The following is an 18,130-nucleotide window of genomic DNA, read 5'->3' on the forward strand; positions in this document are numbered from 1 at the left end:
GCAGGTCACAATAATACTCTTGCAGTTTTTCTTGCCAGGTTTTGAAGATAACTTTTTCTCTCGGAGTCTTTAAGCAAACCACACACCTCATCTGCCAGGATCTGTGCAGGCAGGGCACTGTGGAGCTTAGCTCTTAAGGTTCAGGGCTTTTTTAAGGGGAAATCCCTTTGACATGTCACTCTGTATGCACTGTTAAGACTCAAAAAATCCCTTTGCTGCTGCTTCACATACCAGCTGATGTGACCTGCTGGAAAATGTAAGCTGTGATCTTCCCTTACAAAGCGTCCTGTATATTGCCAAAATCAAAATCTACAGCTTTAAAAGGTTAAAGTGGTTGGATTGGGATTCTGATTTTTAAATCGTATTAGATAAAGACTTAACATCTCTGGCTTTTTCCAGTGCAAAAGGCATTTTTAAAGGATTATGCTTTGTTACAGCTGCAAGCTTCTGATCTTTCTGTAGAAAGAAGCTTTACTTTCTCACAGGACTATGGAAGATGCTAGCATGGTGTTAAGAGACAACTGCTGAGTAGGGAAACTAAGGTAAAACCTCAGACCAGCAGAGCTATTTTGTATTGACCCCTTCAGCCTTGCATCATGCTTTGTCACCTGGAAAGGGTGCTGCTTTTATAGGGCAAAGCAATAAGAAAGATAAATTTAAGACACTGTTGATATGTTCTGAGCTTGCCTGGATTTTGGATTAGGTCCTGTTTTCTTCAGCATCCTATAGATGTGGAGGAGTAGAGTTGCTGCCAAATGCATGGAGTAGTCATTCAGGCTGTTAAATCTTCAAAAAGCTTAAGCTACTGATGTTGTGGCTGCAGCTTCAGAAGTAGAACTGAACAGGAGCCACAACATCAGTACCATGGTGTGCATCTGGACCTGTGACACAACAAATATTGGCTGTGGTAGGAGACCAGTTAGTTTCCAAAGCTAAGTGACTTCAGGCATATGACTCCCACTGAAAAACACAGGATTTTCATAGCTGAATCTCTAATTCACTGTCACCATCTGGCTGCAAGATTTGACAACCTGAACTCAGCATATAGCAGAAATGCATGTTTTAAAAATCTTATGTTGCTGTCTCTGTTGCACTTTTCAGAACAGTGCTGCTTTTTTTTTTTTTTTTTGCCTTTTTTTTTTTTTTTTTTTTTCTGAACATTGTAAGCAAACAGGATGTCTCCAGAAGAGCTGTTTGGTGTACTTTGTGACAGTTCTGTATCACTGTTTGAATGCAACAGAGAAACAAATGGTTAAAAAATGCATATTTTTTGCCACATAAATTCTTTCCTTGAACATGGATAGTATGTGGGATCAAAAAATGATTGCAACATATGCAAGTCAGTCCAGAGACAGCTGTTCTGCCTGAACTATTCTGTTACGCTAAGTTCATGGAGGAGTTGCAGTGAGTAGGAACAGTGGCTTCTGCAGAAGAGGACAGCATCAGCACATGGTTCTCATTTTGAAATGAAAAAGGAACACTGGCATTATCAAATGATACAATTTTCTGTAAAGAGCTCAACATCTTAAATGCAAAGATTTGGCTTTTCTTATATACTTAACCTTCTCAGAAATTCCTGTACTGTCTTACACTATTTTGCTAGTGTTTGGTTGTCTAAATACGTGAACATAAAGGAGCTGCTACCGGACAGCCTGTGCTCATGGTGCATTTTTTGCAAGACCTTCTTCATTTCCTACATGTGATGCAAAAGTGGATCTTTTGGCGAAAGTGAAGAGAAGAATACTGCCACAGATTTTACAAGAACATCACTTTCCCACACAGAACTGGGTCTGGCTGGCTGTGACCTTGAATATGCTTGTAACATACCTGGCAGGCTAGCAAGCATTCAAAGTGGACATGCTTTCATATTCTGTCCTGTTTCCAGAGTAGATTTGTGTCTGAGGCAAAGCGAGGATGCAGCTGAAATATCCTTGCAGTATCACAGTCGGTAAACTCCAGACTCAAGAACAGGGTGTGGGCTGCAGAGGCATTTTTAATTAATTGCTTCCAGTCTCTGAAGAACTCTTCTTAAGCAGCCAAGTAAGGTGACAAGAAAGCCCAGATCAGAGTAGAATCTAATATGAATTGTGCTGCAACATGGTAGCCCTGAGTCATGTGGCTGAGAGGGTGCTCTACTCTCTGCAGCACAGAGAAACTTCAGTGGGAAGAAAAGAAGCCCAGAGCTGATTGCCCTGTCTGATAGAATTGCAATAAATAATTCAGTATCACAAATGCAGCATATCTGAGTCACTGGGGGGTTGAGGGGCAGAAGAGCACTGCTGGGCTGGGCTTTACACCCTGGAAAAAGTGTCTGCTTGGAGCTCCCTGAAAGCCTTATCAGGCTACTAGTTCAGCAGAGCACTTGGTATGTTTGATCTGTGGGTTATAGTCCATTGCAACTTGCTTAGTAGAGGTATGACAGTGTCTGGTTTTGGTGTCAAAATTCATATGCAATTGAAGGGAAGCTCTGGAATATTGTAATAAAGTCTCTAATAACACTAGTAATTGGAATTTCAATGTCTAATCTATTCACCAAGCTTGTTTCCCACCACCCCATCCCCCCCCCCCCCCCCCCCCCCCCCCCATTTTCTGGTCAGTAATCCAGTTTATGCATTTCCACATTCAACAGAGATGGTTTGAAATAAGATGATTTATTAACATCCTGTAAGCTTATTTCTGCCGTGTCTTTGCTTCCTTCATTACTGATGTAGCACGCCTTCCCTTGTTTTGCTGGCTGTTCTGCAGGAGGCACGCTACATGTTGCTTGTGGCACTTCTGCTTTTCTAGGGAGGACTTCAGAAAGACTGGAGAATATTACAGGAATAAGGTTAACAGCAAGCAACCCATTACATCTGAAAATGTTGGTTACTGTGTGGTCTGGGACCATGTTTGATAATGCTTAAATAGTCACTTGTATCTATCCTTCCCATTTTTGTAAGCTGATTTAGCAGATTTATGGAACGTTTGAAGTGGGGAATGAAAGCTGATGCGATTCGCAGAGTACAGGTGTCAGCAGCTAGGATTACTTTGCCAGTATCTTGAATACTGTGATTTCTTGCCTTGCTGATACTGATCAGCATATTTTGACTCCCAGCGTTGTCTTGCTTAGCCACAGTTACAATGGCTTTCTTGGTGCCGGAGCTATGCTGGGGGAAAACAGTTTCCGAACCCTGTGTGTCTTACGATTTACGTGTTGTTGCTTTCCCCTCATTTGTTTGATGAGCATCATCAAGCATTTAGGCGCTTCCAGTAAGATGAACAACTTGCACTTTTTGTATTTTTAATCTTCTATACCTCTTCTGCTATTGCTGGAGTTGCAAAGGCAGAACTAGGCTCTTTGGATTCTTTTCACATAAGTAATTTCAGTCGTGGTTGATTGAAGTCAACTTTTAGCTCCGTGGGTCTCATTAGTTTTTCTCAGTCTTATAATTTCCTTGTTCTTCTTATCACTTCAGATTCTCCTTTTTTGTGTACAATATGCAGGTACTGGAAACAGTTACATGTGTAGGCTTGTTAAGTCTTTGTTTTCTATGACTGTGACTTGCTGATCCAGAAGGAATGTCTTGTGCTCACTGAAAAGAAAACGTTACGTTAGGTAGGAGTTCCTTGTGCTTAAGAATTACTTTTGCAAGAGCTATAATTCATTTTAATGTGGTTTCTTTAATACTGAGATATAAACACGTAATAATGAAGAAAGTGAGAAAACAGAAGGCAGTGCAGGATCTAAAAAAAACCCTTAGTGTTTGGTGTGTGCCCTCAAATGAGGGGGGAAACGAGCATTTTTTTGCTACAGATTGCAAAGGTTACAGGAGCATGTTTTCCGTCTTTGAAGACATGGGAAGCTGCTGTTTCTAGCTGCCAACTGATGCTATAGATTGCCCTGTGTGCTTTTTCTCTCATTAGAGATAAATGGGGTTTCTGTTTTTGGAGTTTAATGTTCAGTTCAAACCTAATCATAGACCAAAGTCTGTTCTTCCCTGAAAAGTGCGGTTGGGTAGAAGGAGAGGATGCCAAAGGATGGAAGCTGAGGATGTTTGCAGCGTTGCCTCCGTGTCTTCTGACACACATCTGTTGGGATGATGAGCAGCATAATTAACCTTGAATTCCAGGGACTGGACTTCACAATCAGAGCATTTCTCAGTCTAAGGTAAACTAAAATGTTGACTTTGGGGCAGGTTTATGTCATTAAGCCATCGTCTGCAACCAGATCAATATATGACAGGAGAAAGATTAGATTGTAAGGAATTACAGCAGCACTGAAACCCATGTGAGTAGTGGGAATAGCTTTGCAGAACTGAGTATCAAGAGTAAAATCAAAGGGAGGGAATAAAGGCTATGCATTAGGTGACTTTGCTGTTTTCAAGCTTAGACTGCAACTGCACTTGTTCAGTGGACAGGCGATGAGTTAACTGGTCAGTGGATACAGTTACCTGTTATCCCCAGTCTGAGCCTTTCAGCATTACTGTGCATTAGACCGTGGAGGGTACAGGAGGGTTGTGTAATGAAGTGGTGCCAGATCAGAATTTTAGCATATCTTGCTCAGAGCTTTGTTCAAGGAAGAAAGCCCTGCTTTGCTCTCCTTCACAGGTATATGAGGCTTTATCCCCAATACCTCTTGGTTAGCACAAGAAAAAGCTCCCAAGCAATCTAGCTCATGATCATCTCATTTCCTTAAGGATTTAAGTCCTATTTGATTTTTAGAAGGGAGAGCAGTAAGCCTAGTCGTCTTACTTTCTTTAAAATCCCAAGTTAACTATGAAAAAAAGAAAGCATAATTCTAGCTCTTTGCCTGATAAAAGCTAAACTTAAATGATTGGGAACCATGCTGAACCTTATCAAATATGGTGAAATCACTGCCCATTTTAATCTCCTTAATTAATTTCAATTGTCAGGAATAAAAACATAGTACATATCATGCAAATCATGTTAATGGTTCTCCATGTAACGTCTGTCTGTCTCAAACGCATCATTCCAGTTTAATAATTGCAAGTGAAGTCTTTAAGTGACAACAAAATATGAATTAAATTTTTATAATACAGTATTTTCCTGCCTTTTGTATTTTTTGTACCAAATAAAAATGTTTTATGCAATCGCATACTTTCTTTTTAGCTTCCCTAGCGTTCATTACCTTATTTAAAATCATTACTGTTGCTTTATATATTTCTTACATGAAGACTAATAAACCTTACAAGGCCTGTGGTTTTTAGTGATAGGACTGCAAATAAGTCTATAAATCCATCAGATTACTCTGGTACAAAAGAAAAGATCCTGTGTGGTGAATCTTCGTATGTAATTATTCCTCTTTGGAATCTGATCCAGTTTGCCTGTTACAGTGGTTTGCCTGTTTTATAAACATTTCAATCTAGACTATTGTAGATACACCGATGTCAAATTTACTTGGAGTTATGTGTGTATAAGTTACAAATACTTGGAAAATCTTCAGGTAAAATGCCAGCTCCTCTGAAGTTGCTGAGAATTTTGCTATTAATTTCAATGGGCAAGAATTTCATTCCCATTAAATATAGAGGGCAAAATAAATTGAATTGCAGAATAATATAGCTAGGCCTATGGATACATCTGATCTCTGTAAAAATCCCCTTTGACTAATGTTGCTTCTCTTACTGCTGTGATTCTGTTCCTGCAGTATTCCCTGGGCCCTTCCAAAGTACAGCTCATCTCCATGCTTGATCCCCAGTGTCCCTCCAGCAACATCCCATGCCTCTTAACCTCTGTAGTCCTTTTGCCTTGGTAGCGACCAAAAAGATAGCTGGTGCTGTGGGTGGTTCATGGCATATGGTGTCTGAGAAAAAGACAGAGCTTCCCTTTCCTTTCTCAGCAGCGTAGGAACAAGGAGGCGTCTGATTGCCAATTGTCACGGTGATACAGTCTGTGAGACCTCTGTCAGGTTTGAGGTTAGCTGACACATTTGAAAGATGGGTGCAAGTACGAGGGAACCCGGTTGTGTAAATCCCATTTTCTTAAGCTAGATGTTGTATTTTTTTCCCCGTTATATGCATTATTACGTCAGTAACCCTACAGCCCTTTATGCACATAGCCAGTTTGCTCTAAGATGACATCTGTCTGGTAATCCTACATTCACGTGAGGTGATTACTGTTGTGATGTCCTAAATACATGCAAGAGATGCAAGAAAGGACAGGAAGAGGGAAGACATTTTACAACAAGTTCAGCTGCTTATTTAAATTAACGTGGCTTCTTCAGGATAGGAAATATTGCAACTATTCTTGCAACATAGTCTGGATGATTTTGATTTGAATGGCTCTCCCATTGTACACATAAGTGTGACAAAACAGAGTGAATTGTTTGTTTACATTTCAATTTAAAAAGCACGTTTGCTTGTAGCCACCTGTGAATCCTGTTCCTGATTAGTATGGGCTGGAGGAGGGATGGTGTCTGTTGTATTAGCACCTTTCATGTGTCCTCAGCCATTCTGCAGCTTGGGTGATGAGAGGGTAATCCACTGCCATTCTCCAAGGCTCTTATTCCACCTACAAATGCTCTCCCATGTCCTTACCTACAAATATACATAGCATTCAACTTGGAATATTTACTGCAAATGTTGAAGCTAAATGTCAGCATGGTGTTGGCAGAGGTAGGGTGTAAATACTGCATTTTGGGATGATCTGGGTTGCTAAGTTTCTCACCTGCAGGTCACGAGTGAGTGGCAGAAGTTGTAGTCACCCAGCATTTCTTATGCCAACAAATGCAAGAGGGAGTGCAAAGCTATCAATATACTCTCCTGGGTGATTGCATCACAGAAAAGATGAGCAACGTTTTTGGGCCACACAACTTGTCCCATTTGGATCTTTGAAGGAACCTCTGCAAGGCAGTAGAGTCTGAGCTATCTTCTTGCTGTTCTGATTTATTGAGATACACTAGAAATTACAGTCAGCTTTTTAGATCATTTACTGCTCTTTCCGTTGGTTTGGCTTTTGATTATACAAAGTGGTTGTGGGGAGAGAATTAGAAGTAATTAATGTTGAAGCAAATTTTTAGAAAACAGATGGGTTTGTCCGTAGATGAACTTTGCCTCTTGCACAAAAACGGGTTACAGTTGCTTTATTGCAGTGGGCTTTGTTTCAGCTTTATAGCTAAGGTGGGTGTTGAGTTGCCATAGCTACTGGGCATTATGTGGCCTTTATGTGGGCTTCGGAGTGCATTCCAGGAGGATCAGGTGCAACTTCTGAATAATTAATGGTATCTAGGAAAAAGGAATTGGAGTTTTTGGAGGGCTTTCTTGTTGTCCTTTACAGTTACAGCCAGTGAAAATTACAGTAACCATAATCTGTTGTAATCTGTTGTATTGTTGTCCCTTCTGCACCTTCTCTATGTGACAGGACTGGGGATTCACTCTTCCCATAGGGCTTCTCTACATGCTCCAGAAAATACCAGACTACTTTGATTTTCTTCCCATTTAATAAAGACAGGTCTGTCAATGCTGAGCGGATGAGTGAGCAGATGGATTTTCATGGGTGACTTGGTCGGATCAGTTCACGCTGTCTTATCGGGTGTATAATCTACAGTGATGCTTGGCAGCCTGTTACCAAACACAAGAACACTGCTTCGTATACAGGTCTGTATTATTGCCACGTCTTCCAACTTGTTAAATACACGTGAGGCCAGAGTCTTTGGAGATTGGTGATCTCCATGCCATTTGTGGTGATTTCATGTTCTGAGAAAATGTCCTATTTCCATGCCAGAGTCCTGGCAGCTCCTGGGGTACTGTCTTTTCCTCCTAAATTGCATCATGTTGTTGATATGTTTTAGTACCTAGGCAAGGAAGCAAGGAGTGACCTGCATCTCAGTGGTCTGGAGGTGGGGAGTTTTTGCCCAAAGAAACAAATGCTGTTGTAATGGCAGCTCCACGCTGTAGGAAGAGTTTGGACCGTGTTTTGGCAGAATTTTGGCTGGTCAGTCTCTGTGCAGCCAGCCTTGCTCCAATGAGCGAGCTGGAGAAGGTGCTAAAGCCAGAGACGTTGCAGAGATTTCAGCATTTTTCATGCAGGTCTGTATTGCTGCTGAATTTCAGGCAGCAGTCTTATTTTCCACTTAGTTTCCTTTTTTTATGAATTACCTCCACTGCAGCCCCAGGACCAAGATGAATAGGACAAAACCTCTTCTGGTACTGGGTAGCTTTGGCTCAGGCTGAATCTACCTTCTAATATCTGATAATCTCAGACCTGACACCTGCTGGTAAAAATGCCGTTAAAAGTTCAGACCAGGGAAGAGTGCTCTGCATTACATCGTGGTCATGGAGCTTATTGATTTTCTTTTTTTATTATTATTTCTTTTTTTTTAGATGCAGAAATCAATATAATGCTTCTTTTCCCCATCATTAGTGTATTAAAGTAGCTTGAGATATTTGTGAGGCTGATTTAAAACTTAGCATCGCTACATCTTTAAATTAAATAATGTTCTGAAAGTTATAAGGGAGTTTGCATGTATTTTTTTTCTTTTAGTTAACATTGTTAGAAGCAAGCCTACTGGGATTTGGAGTGTTTCAGAGCGACAGTGAAAGTGAAACATAGAAAATGAATGCCCTTTATCATCTGCTTTCTAATGAAGGTCTGCTTCCATCAGAGAACCTGGATTTTTCTCTTAATGCCTCTTTTAGGACACTTCTAAGCATTCCAATACCTTAGTACAGCTTGATTGATGTGTTCAAAATATATTTATATCAATGAGATAGCCTTGGTGACATTGGTCATGGAGATGATGCAGAAGTCCAGAAGTATATTGGGTTTTGAGAACCATTGAAGCTACTATTTTCAGGTTATTGGAAAACTGAGGTCTGGGAGTGAGAACTGATGTCTTTGCGTAGGTTGTGGAAAACCAGATTATTTTCTGTTGTGGAAAGAGCCAAAGATGACTGCTTATGCCCCAGAGTTTGTTCGTGCTGTGTAACCAGTTGGTTCTAATAAGAAGCTGCTGTAGTCACAAATTCTCTCTCCTTCACATCTATAAACTGTCTTGCTGTAGTAGCACTGGTGGTGCTATTTGAAGCATTTCAAGTTACTTGTAATGTGTGTGTTTAAAGGATCCAGAAAGAAGAGGGGGTTTAATGTTCTGCCCAGCTTGGGAATATAACTAGAACTTACATTAACATTGCATTTACAGTTAAGTGTGTGTATGTGTGTGTGTGTGTGTGTATATATATATATATATATATATATATATATATGTATGTATATATGTATATATGTGTATATATGTATATATATATATATAAAATATATATAATATATTTTGTCCTGACATTGCTTGATGGCTGGTATTTAGCGTTTGACACTACTTTGTTGCCCTTAAAAATATTTAAAGAAAATATTTAAAGACATCTTTCATTCCCCTAAGAAAGAAATATATACTCATAAGAATCTTTCACAGTCTACCTTTGTAACTAAGTGCCGTGTGCTGTGTCAGTTGTATGCAAGTCTGATCTGAAAGCATCTGAGTATCACATCTGTACAGAGAGGCTCTTCTGATGCCCTGAATCCTGGAGAACCAACAATTCTACTTGGAGAGGGTCTAGATGGGGTATGGTAGGTGTCTGTAACTACCTGCAGACTGTGAAACAACTCCTTACTTCCAGCTTCATGCTGTGGCAGTGGTGCTGCACCATGAGGAGCTGCTGGAATGGAACAAGAAAGCCTAACAGCTTGAGCTGCTGGCTTCTGCCAGGCTCGTGCAGTTGCAGCTACATAGGTACCAGTACCAAAGCTACCTGGTTTCCTTCTGCTGTAGGTTTAGTTGCTGGGCTGAGGAGACAGGATGCCACACATAAATCCCAGCTATGTGATTAGATGCTTAAATAAGTGCCTGTGGAGGTGCAGAATATTAGGTGTCCAAGAGTAAAGTGTTACGCAGAAAATGAAGACATGCTATGCTGCTGGTAATAGTAATTTGCTCTGTTAATGTTTAGCTGGGTTACACCACTTAAAGGTACCTCAGTGCTGAAAAAAGATTGTTAAAGTGGGAGGAAGTAAAACAAGTGGCTGGCAGATAATGCACACGAAAAGCACAGAACAAACTAGGGCTGTATTTGGAGGTGGATCTGAAACATGGGAGAGGAGGACATTAGTTCCTTTGGTCAGTGAATTTAGAAAAAACCATTTAATTTAGTTAGTGTTTAAGATACCATTTTGGAATTATACCTTTTTGCTACAGGGAAGACTAGTAAAAGGAAATACTTGGATAAATGTGAGCAAGATGCTTCAAATGTTGAGAGCCACTAGCTTCACAATAGGTAGATGCACTGTGTGATGGGATCTTTTAAAACTGTGAGCTGGTGAGCACACACTGGGGGTTAATTCTACTTTTGTAGAAGATGGACGGTTTTTGAAAGAAACTTTTTTCTTTTGCTAATTTTTTTTTTTTTTTGGATCTTTTGAACTAAACCTGTAAAATCCTAAAAATCAAATTGCAATCTCTGTATTGCAGTTGGCTCTGGAGACAGTAGGAGTATTTCCTCGCTAAACTTGTATTGTGGAAAAAATCTTGAATTTTGTTCACTGTATCTGTTCAACACCCTCCCCTTTACTGTTTTTTAGTGAGTGTGGTCTGGGGGAAAAAAACTGAAAAATGGTGCTACTACTAGATAGACCTGTAGTCCCATTAGACTTCTTTTTAATAGAAAACCAGAATCTGCTTTTTTTGGATGGCTTCTGAATGCCAACAAAATGGTGCTTCTTGTAAACTCTGTTCTTATTACCCCATGCTTTCCATGCTGCCCAGCTGACAGCCTGTATCAATTTTGATTGTAGATTTGTTTCCAGGAATTTTTCAAAGGCTTAGGTACTAAGCTGTTCAAACAAGATGATTTTCAATTCACACAGTTTTTAATGCTCTCCTGAGTGAGGGGCTTGGAGGGGGAGGGCCCAAATATCCCAGTGTTCATATTTATTAATATCAATTAAGAATATTGATTGTATTCTGGAAGTTTTGGGGAGTAAATAGGCATAGTGGAGAAAGTATCCAGTTTATCACAAAGATTTTAAGCCTAGATTAAGGTCTTAGATGGGTTTCATGACAAAAGTGTTCCAGCTGTCTGTAAGTGTATAACTTAACATCTGTTGTATTGACTTCCAGTACAAGGTCTTGTATGGCTTGAGTTCTTCTGTAAAGATAACAAGTCCATAACATATTTGTCTCAGAAAGGCATATTTCTGTTAAAAAATACACCAGTTTGCTTCTTTGCACTTAGGATATTCTTTTCGTGCAGATGATAACTCCTGACAACAGTTGTGGTAATGTGTGTTGTGGGTGGGAGTAGCTGCAGCTGGAAGTAGCTGTGAGGTTCTCTGGGACCTCTGGTGTCACTCCAGAGTAGGCACAAGCACTGTGGCACGGAAGCCCATGAAGTCCCAGGGATGGACCGTACTAGTGTGTGAGAGCTGTGCGGGAAGGTAGCCAGAACATTTGCCAAGCACGGAAAAGAAACGGACTGAGGAAAAGCAGGATGACGGTGGGGATCCTGGCTAGCAGAAGTGGTCAATGGAGCAGGGAAGGGGAAAACAACTTCGGGTGGAGATATTTGTAAGGGGGCTCTGCAGGGATCGGTGACTGGAGTTATAAAATTACAGTGGATTCAGATTTGCATGTGGCACATATTGGTGCTGCATAAATTGAGGGCGCATCAGACTGCACAGCCTGATCCCTAGGAGAGATGGCTCCGTTTATTAGTGTAGTTGAAGACTTCAGTGCCAGGAGTGTGCACGGGCTCTGGGAAGGACAGGGAAGGGACAGAGTGCAAGTTATTTAGCATGTAGTCATGTTGCTGTGCAGAAAAAATGCAATCCTGAGGGAGTAGTAAAAGTGTGTACGCTAGTGCTGTGCTGGTACCAGAAAATTCCAGTACTGGTGAAATACTGAGGAGGTGGAAAAGGAGCACAAGTTCTGCAGTGGCACAGAGACCTCCTAAAGGAATTTTTGTCTCGTTCATCTTAAAGATAAATCACAAAAAAACCCCAAAAAACAAACAAAAAAAACCCCCACCAACCAGAACTGAGTATTAAAGAGCTTATTAATATAGGGAAAATAGGTAGATAAAAACCAGAGGCTGGCAAAAGGAAAGCAGCTGAATTAAATGAAGTTGCACAGTTTCAGCCAAGAGGATGATTAATCATTGGAACATGTTCTCAAAATAAGGTATTTTCCCAGGCACTGTCTAGTCAAATATGATTAACTGGGTTTTGTGAAGAAGTAACAGGATAAAATGTCGGTGACACGTAGGAGGTCAGCCTGGCTGATGTAATTCTCCTTTACAGCCTTAGCTCAGTAACCCTGTGCAAACTTCATAAAGGTGGCGTAATGGATTTCGGCTTGCTGAAATTGTAGAAAGGTCATCTTCTTGACTTGAATGAGGAAGTATCCAGCTTGGCTTTTGGATTTCACTGGGATACATAATTAGTATTTACGTTGTTCTTTCTATTAATAACTTTTCACGTTTGCAGGAAGGCACATCTAGTCTAAAGCCAGATAAACAAGCATAGAGGTGAGGCATGGCCAAGTGAATCAGCAGCACGCCTGGAAGAAGACCCAGTGTCTCTTGGATCCCTGGCTGAGACAGACTTGTTTTCCAGGGAGGGCTCAGCTGTCTGAAATCCATCATGTTCTCTAGTCCGTATCATTTCTTAACTCCGGAAGGCCAAATGTGATAACATGTATTAAGCCTAGACTATCACAAAATGGTGTTCTAATGAAAAGCATGAGATATATTGAGAAATCATAGAATTTTTATTTTATAATATCTGTATTATAGGTATTATTTTATATATTATTATCTATAAAAAGCAATTGGGCTCACATTTACCATGTGATTTCTATGTAACTATAAGGCAACACTTTGGCAAGACAGATGTTTTTCTTTATTTAGGAAGTGCTGTGCTCAGCTCTGGCAACAATAACTTACCAAAACTCACATAATGGTTTTTGTTACTGGGAACTCATTGAGAGTTTGTTGATGTCCGAGCACTTAGAGGTCGGAACAGTGAATATGTGGGTCTTCTGCCTCCCATACCGCCAATCCCAAATGCCTACATTTACTTGAAACATTTAACTTAAATATGAAAGGTTAGTACGTACTTGTTGATGTTCAGACTGGGGCTTAAATGAAGAAAACCCCTTGGTGACAGCTAAGGTAGCTGCTTCTACAGTACCTATGTGATCTTACAGCCGCAATTTTTATTTTTTTAATTTTTTTTTTTTTTTGCATAAGAAGTTTGAGTAAGGGGCTTTCTGAGGCTTCAGGTTTTGATTTTACGTACTTGGCATATATGCCATTTGCACATAGTACTAGAAATATAAGTGTAAAGATGCTGAGCAAGCTTCCTTGGGACACAGACAAATTAGGTCAGCCTGCCAAGAAATTTAGATTGTTGATTTAAACAATAGGGATTAAGATGTATGGAACAGTGAAGAATTGTGTTTAAAGTTTGTTGTATAAGGGGTTTTAAATTTTACATTTTTTTAAGTGGTTGATTTGGGTGGCTCTTCTATTGGCTAATGCTGAACAAGCGGCTGCAGGGTCTGACTGGAGTCAGCTCCAGTCTTTCCTACGTCCTTGGCCCTGCCTGAGACTCCACAGTGTGCCAACGACAGCAGGATCATTTGCTATGAGCTGAACTGGCCTGTTGATTTATTTCACGTAATATTGGATTGCCACCTTCACATGTCCAGCGCAGTGGCAGCAGAGGGTAGTTGAGATTAATTTGTGAGCTACAGCAATGTATGTGAAACTGAACCCCTGGAAAGCGCTGCTTGTGTTGGCCAGCCTGGATTTAGCATTTCGCTTTATGCCAAGATGCCTTATGGACACCTTTTTGCTATTTCTGAAACAAGTGTTTGGAAATGAGTAAAAGAGGTGTTGCAGATAGAGGTGTTCGTGAGATAAGGGATGTGGGTTTTTTTCAGAAGTGACTTGTAATTTGGGTGCCCACACTATGAAGCATATTACCAGTCAGTTGAGGAGCAGCGGTGCTGCTTGTTACAGCACCCTGGCGAGGGCTCATTGTGTTTTACAAAGCAGAGTCTTCAGTGATGTGGAACGTTAAGATATCTGAAATCACTGGCTGCTGTAGCAAACGCTGACTTTGTGGTGTAACTACTGTCCTGGTGCTGGGTAGGGCTGGTTTGTTCCCCTGATGCTCACCGAGCATGCTTACCTGGGCGCAAGCCGGAGCTGCAAAAACATCCAGTAGATGCCAGCCCCACAGAGAGCGTTTGGAAGTCCATTTTGTCTTTCTGAGGTCAGCTGAGTGCTGCCTCTGTTACTTCTGGCTCCTGATGGCCCCTTCCTTGCTGGGAGGAGGTTGCTCCTGTCCTGCCCAGTTTGACCAGTTTGAGATCTGTACCCTGTGCGATTTATTGCCTGGCAAAAGATTGAATTCCTTAAATTAATTTCCTTCGGAATACAGTGTGGCTTAAGCACTTGACTTGGGGAACAGCCTTGGTGGTGATTCATGGTGCTCCACCATGGCCTAACCCGCAGGCTGTACTGCCTGGGAATCCTACCCTAAATCAGTGCAGAGGGAAAAAGTGATTAAAGAAAGGGCCGTGTTCTGTCGTTATCTGTGACAGGGTTAGGGGACACACGTTCCATGAAAGAATTGTTGTGCAGTGGCTTTGTAATTGCTGGGGAGCTTGTGAATTAATTTCACCAGCAGAAAACATTAGTGGCTGACTTCTGCAAAGCAAAGTTTAAATTTCATTGTTAAGAGGTGTCTGGAGTAAAATAAAGGCTCCGTGGATGTGGAGGCAGAGAGTGCTGAGCACTTGGTCTCACTTACCCTGGTGTTAGTTAAAGCTGGAGTTTTACCCTGTAGTGACAGGACAAAGGGTAAAGACAAGTTTTACACTGCAAGAGGATAGATTTACATCAGGTATTAGGAAGAAATTCTTTACTGTGAGGGTGGTGAGGCACTGGAACAGGTTGCCCAGAGAAGCACCAACTTTGGAAGCATTCAAGGCCAGGCTGGATGGAGATTTCAGCAAACCTGTATAGTGGAAAGTGTCCCTGCCCGTGGCAGGGGGGTGGAACTAGGTGATCTTTAAGGCCCCTTCCAACCCAAACCATTCTATGAATGACTCAGTTGTGCATTCTCGTTGTGTCTTTCCTTTGGAAACAGGATGGGTTTTGTTTCACAGAGTATTTCTAGAATCTTGTGAATGTGGTGTTTTTAGGCTTTTAGGCATGAAAGTGCAAATATCACCTTCGTTTATTTGGAGAAGAATTGAAATTAGATTATTTCCCTCAGCTGCTCACATCTTAGTTTTTTTACAGTAACTCTCATTAGTTTATGTGATTGTATTGCCAATAGAAAAATTAATGGTTAGGAGCTTTAGTAGAAACAAAAACAAAACAGAAGAATGATGTTGTATGAGTCTACAGGCATTTCTACAAGATACTTGTAAGTTAAAAAGTGAATGATAGACAACAGTGCAGTCAGCCTTCATGGCACCTGATAATAGGGTCAATCCTGAAATATTGTACTGTTTCATTGTTGTTCACTGTACTTCGGTCTTGTAGCTTTAGCCTTCCCAGAGGAGTTGAAACAAAAGCACAGGTACTATAGGGCTTAATCTTACTCTGATTTCGTTCACACAACCTGATTTTTATAACAATCTGTTGTTTTTTAACAAATCATCTCTCTCCTTCTCTCTCTGCCCCAACCAAAGCAAAAAAAAAAATCATGAATTTCTGTTTATAGCTATGTCAACCAGTCACCGTATTCTGGATATTTTAAACATCTGTTAAAGTATGTTACTGTGTTTAAAGAAAAATAAATAAATATTTGACAAACACAGAGAAATAAATGCTTTTCCAGGTATTCTGTCAAGATAGTGCATAGCTTTGACACCTGTTAGGTGTGCTACTTGTCACCCTATTTTGTATTCCACTCTAATTCAGAGATTAAGCCATGCTGTGGAGTTTTTTGGGGTTTTTTTTTGAGGTGTCAAGGTACAGTTCATCACAGTGTACTACATCGTCAAGTTTTTTATTTATCTCAGTTGCTTCAGTTTGTTAGCATTGGTAGAGTTGTTTCTGCTTTCTGAGATTATTTGGGATTTTTCATTTGCTTATTTTTAGTACAGCTGAAAATCTCACATGCAGTTGGGTCCAATTGGTGCTGTCAGTGTGAAACCTTTAGAAGAAGGTGTGGTGGGTTGACCCTGGCTGGACACCAGGTGCCCACCAAAGCTACTCCATCACTCCCCTCCTCAGCTGGGCAGTGGAGGGAAAATACAACGAAAGGCTGGTGGGTTGAGACAAGGACAGGAGATCACTCAGCAATTACCGTCACAGGCAGAACAGACCTGACTTGGGGTAATCAGTTTAATTTATTACCAATCAAATCAGAGAAGGATAATGAGAAATAAAATAAAATCTTAAAGCACCTTCCCCCACCCCTCTCTTCTTCCCAGGCTCAACTTCACTCCTGATTTTTCTCTGCCTCTGCCCCCTCCAGGTGGTGCAGGGGATGGGGAACGGGGGTTGTGGTCAGTTCACCGCGTTGTGTCTCTGCTGCTTCTTCCTCCTCAGAGGGAGGACTACTCACTCTTCCCCTCTCCAGCGTGGGGTCCCTCCCATGGGAGACAGTCCCTCACCAACTTCTCCAACATGAGTCCTTCCCATAGGCTACAGTTCTTCATGAACTGCTCCAGCATGGGTCCTTCCCATGGGGTGCAGTCCTTCAGGACCCCCCATGGGATCACAAATCCTGCCAGCAAACCTGCTCCAGCATGGGCTTCTCTCTCCATGGGTCCACAGGTCCTACCAGGAGCCTGCTCCAGCACAGGCTTCCCACAGGGTCACAGCCTCCTTCAGGCATCCACCTGCTCCAGTGTGGGGTCCTCCATGGGCTGCAGGGGGTTATCTGCTCCACTGTGGACCTCCACAGGCTGCAAGGAGATGGCCTGCCTCACCATGGTCTTCACCACAAGAGAAGGTGCCTGAAGCACCTCCTTCCCCTCCTTCTTCACTGATCTTGGTGTCTGCAGGGGTTATTGCTCTCACATATTCTCACCCTGCTGCTGCAATTTGTTGCACAAGTTTTTTTTCCTCTCTTCTTAAATGTTATCAGGGAGGCACCTACCACCTTCACTGATGGGCTCACGCTTGGCCAGCGTCTGGTCCATTGTGGAACCAACTGGCATTGGCTCTATTAGACATGGGGGAGGTTTCTAGCAGCTTCTCACAGAAGCTACCGCTGTAGCCCCCCCTGCCCCAAACCTTGCCGTGCAAACCAAATACAGAGGGGTTGCCAAAATGTCCTCTGTGAGGCTTTAATTCATGGACTTCATCTTCCCAGAGACTCCCACCCTAATGCAGACCAAGCAACACCTACCTGCTTGACAATCTTGAGCATTAGTCCAGTGACATGTTTGGTTCCGAAGGACTGTGTTAGGATAAATATGTGTGTGTATCCCTGATTTTCTTTTCATTTTTGCTAAACCATGCCACTTACAAGGAATAAATGAAGCTGCTGTTCAAAACTGAGATTCCCCTGCACAGACCTGCCTTTCTCACCTGTTCTCCCTGGCATCCCCGTCTCTCCAGCTTCACTTCCATGCAAAACCTTCCACAAGGGCTCACCTTGCATGGTCAGCAAAATCCAGTCCTGACAGAAAAATATAGCAGGATGCTGTGCAACGTGCAGCTTCTGGTGTCCGTTTCAGTTTTGCATATAGGTACCTTTAAGTAATACTTTTCAAGGAGATGGGATATTTTTTTAGCAGGTTGAAGTTGAAGTTTACCGGAGAGATTCTAAGAAGCTTCCTGGTCTGGGAGACCCTGACATTGACTGGGAAGAGAGCGTCTACTTGAACCTCATCCTACAGAAGGTAACAGCGATGTTTATCTAATTTTCATGGGCTATTTATGCTAGAGACTTTTCAGGGTAGGCTTTGATCTGTCCCCTTTCGTCGCTGTCTTGGGGAATTTAAATACTTCTGGAGGATATAAAGAAAACATGGCTTTAATTTTGCCTTTCAGAGTGTAAATGAATATAATCTGAGATGTTTATTATTTTTCAGTGGAGTCCTAGTAGCTTTCCTCAAAAAATCTTTACGTGTATCCAGTGAAGCTGGACTGAATTTTATATTCTGTGACAAAGC

At 41.5% G+C, this 18,130-nt stretch overlaps 1 protein-coding gene across 4 annotated transcripts in view; it reads left to right on the forward strand.

Moving 5' to 3' along the window:
• The window catches only part of KIAA0930, an 82,081-nt gene that overhangs the window by 44,205 nt on the left and 19,746 nt on the right, over window positions 1–18,130 (forward strand). For 3 of the 4 annotated variants that reach the window (XM_080390821.1, XM_080390819.1, XM_080390822.1), the window contains exon 3: window positions 17,750–17,857. In XM_080390821.1, coding sequence (XP_080246947.1) covers window positions 17,750–17,857 — 108 coding nt within the window. The remainder of the gene's footprint in view (window positions 1–17,749; window positions 17,858–18,130) is intronic. The other variant, XM_080390820.1, reaches the window with a different exon arrangement.

Source organism: Falco punctatus (genome assembly GCF_963210335.1).
Source record: "Falco punctatus genome assembly, chromosome: 6".
NCBI classification, from domain to species: domain Eukaryota; kingdom Metazoa; phylum Chordata; class Aves; order Falconiformes; family Falconidae; genus Falco; species Falco punctatus.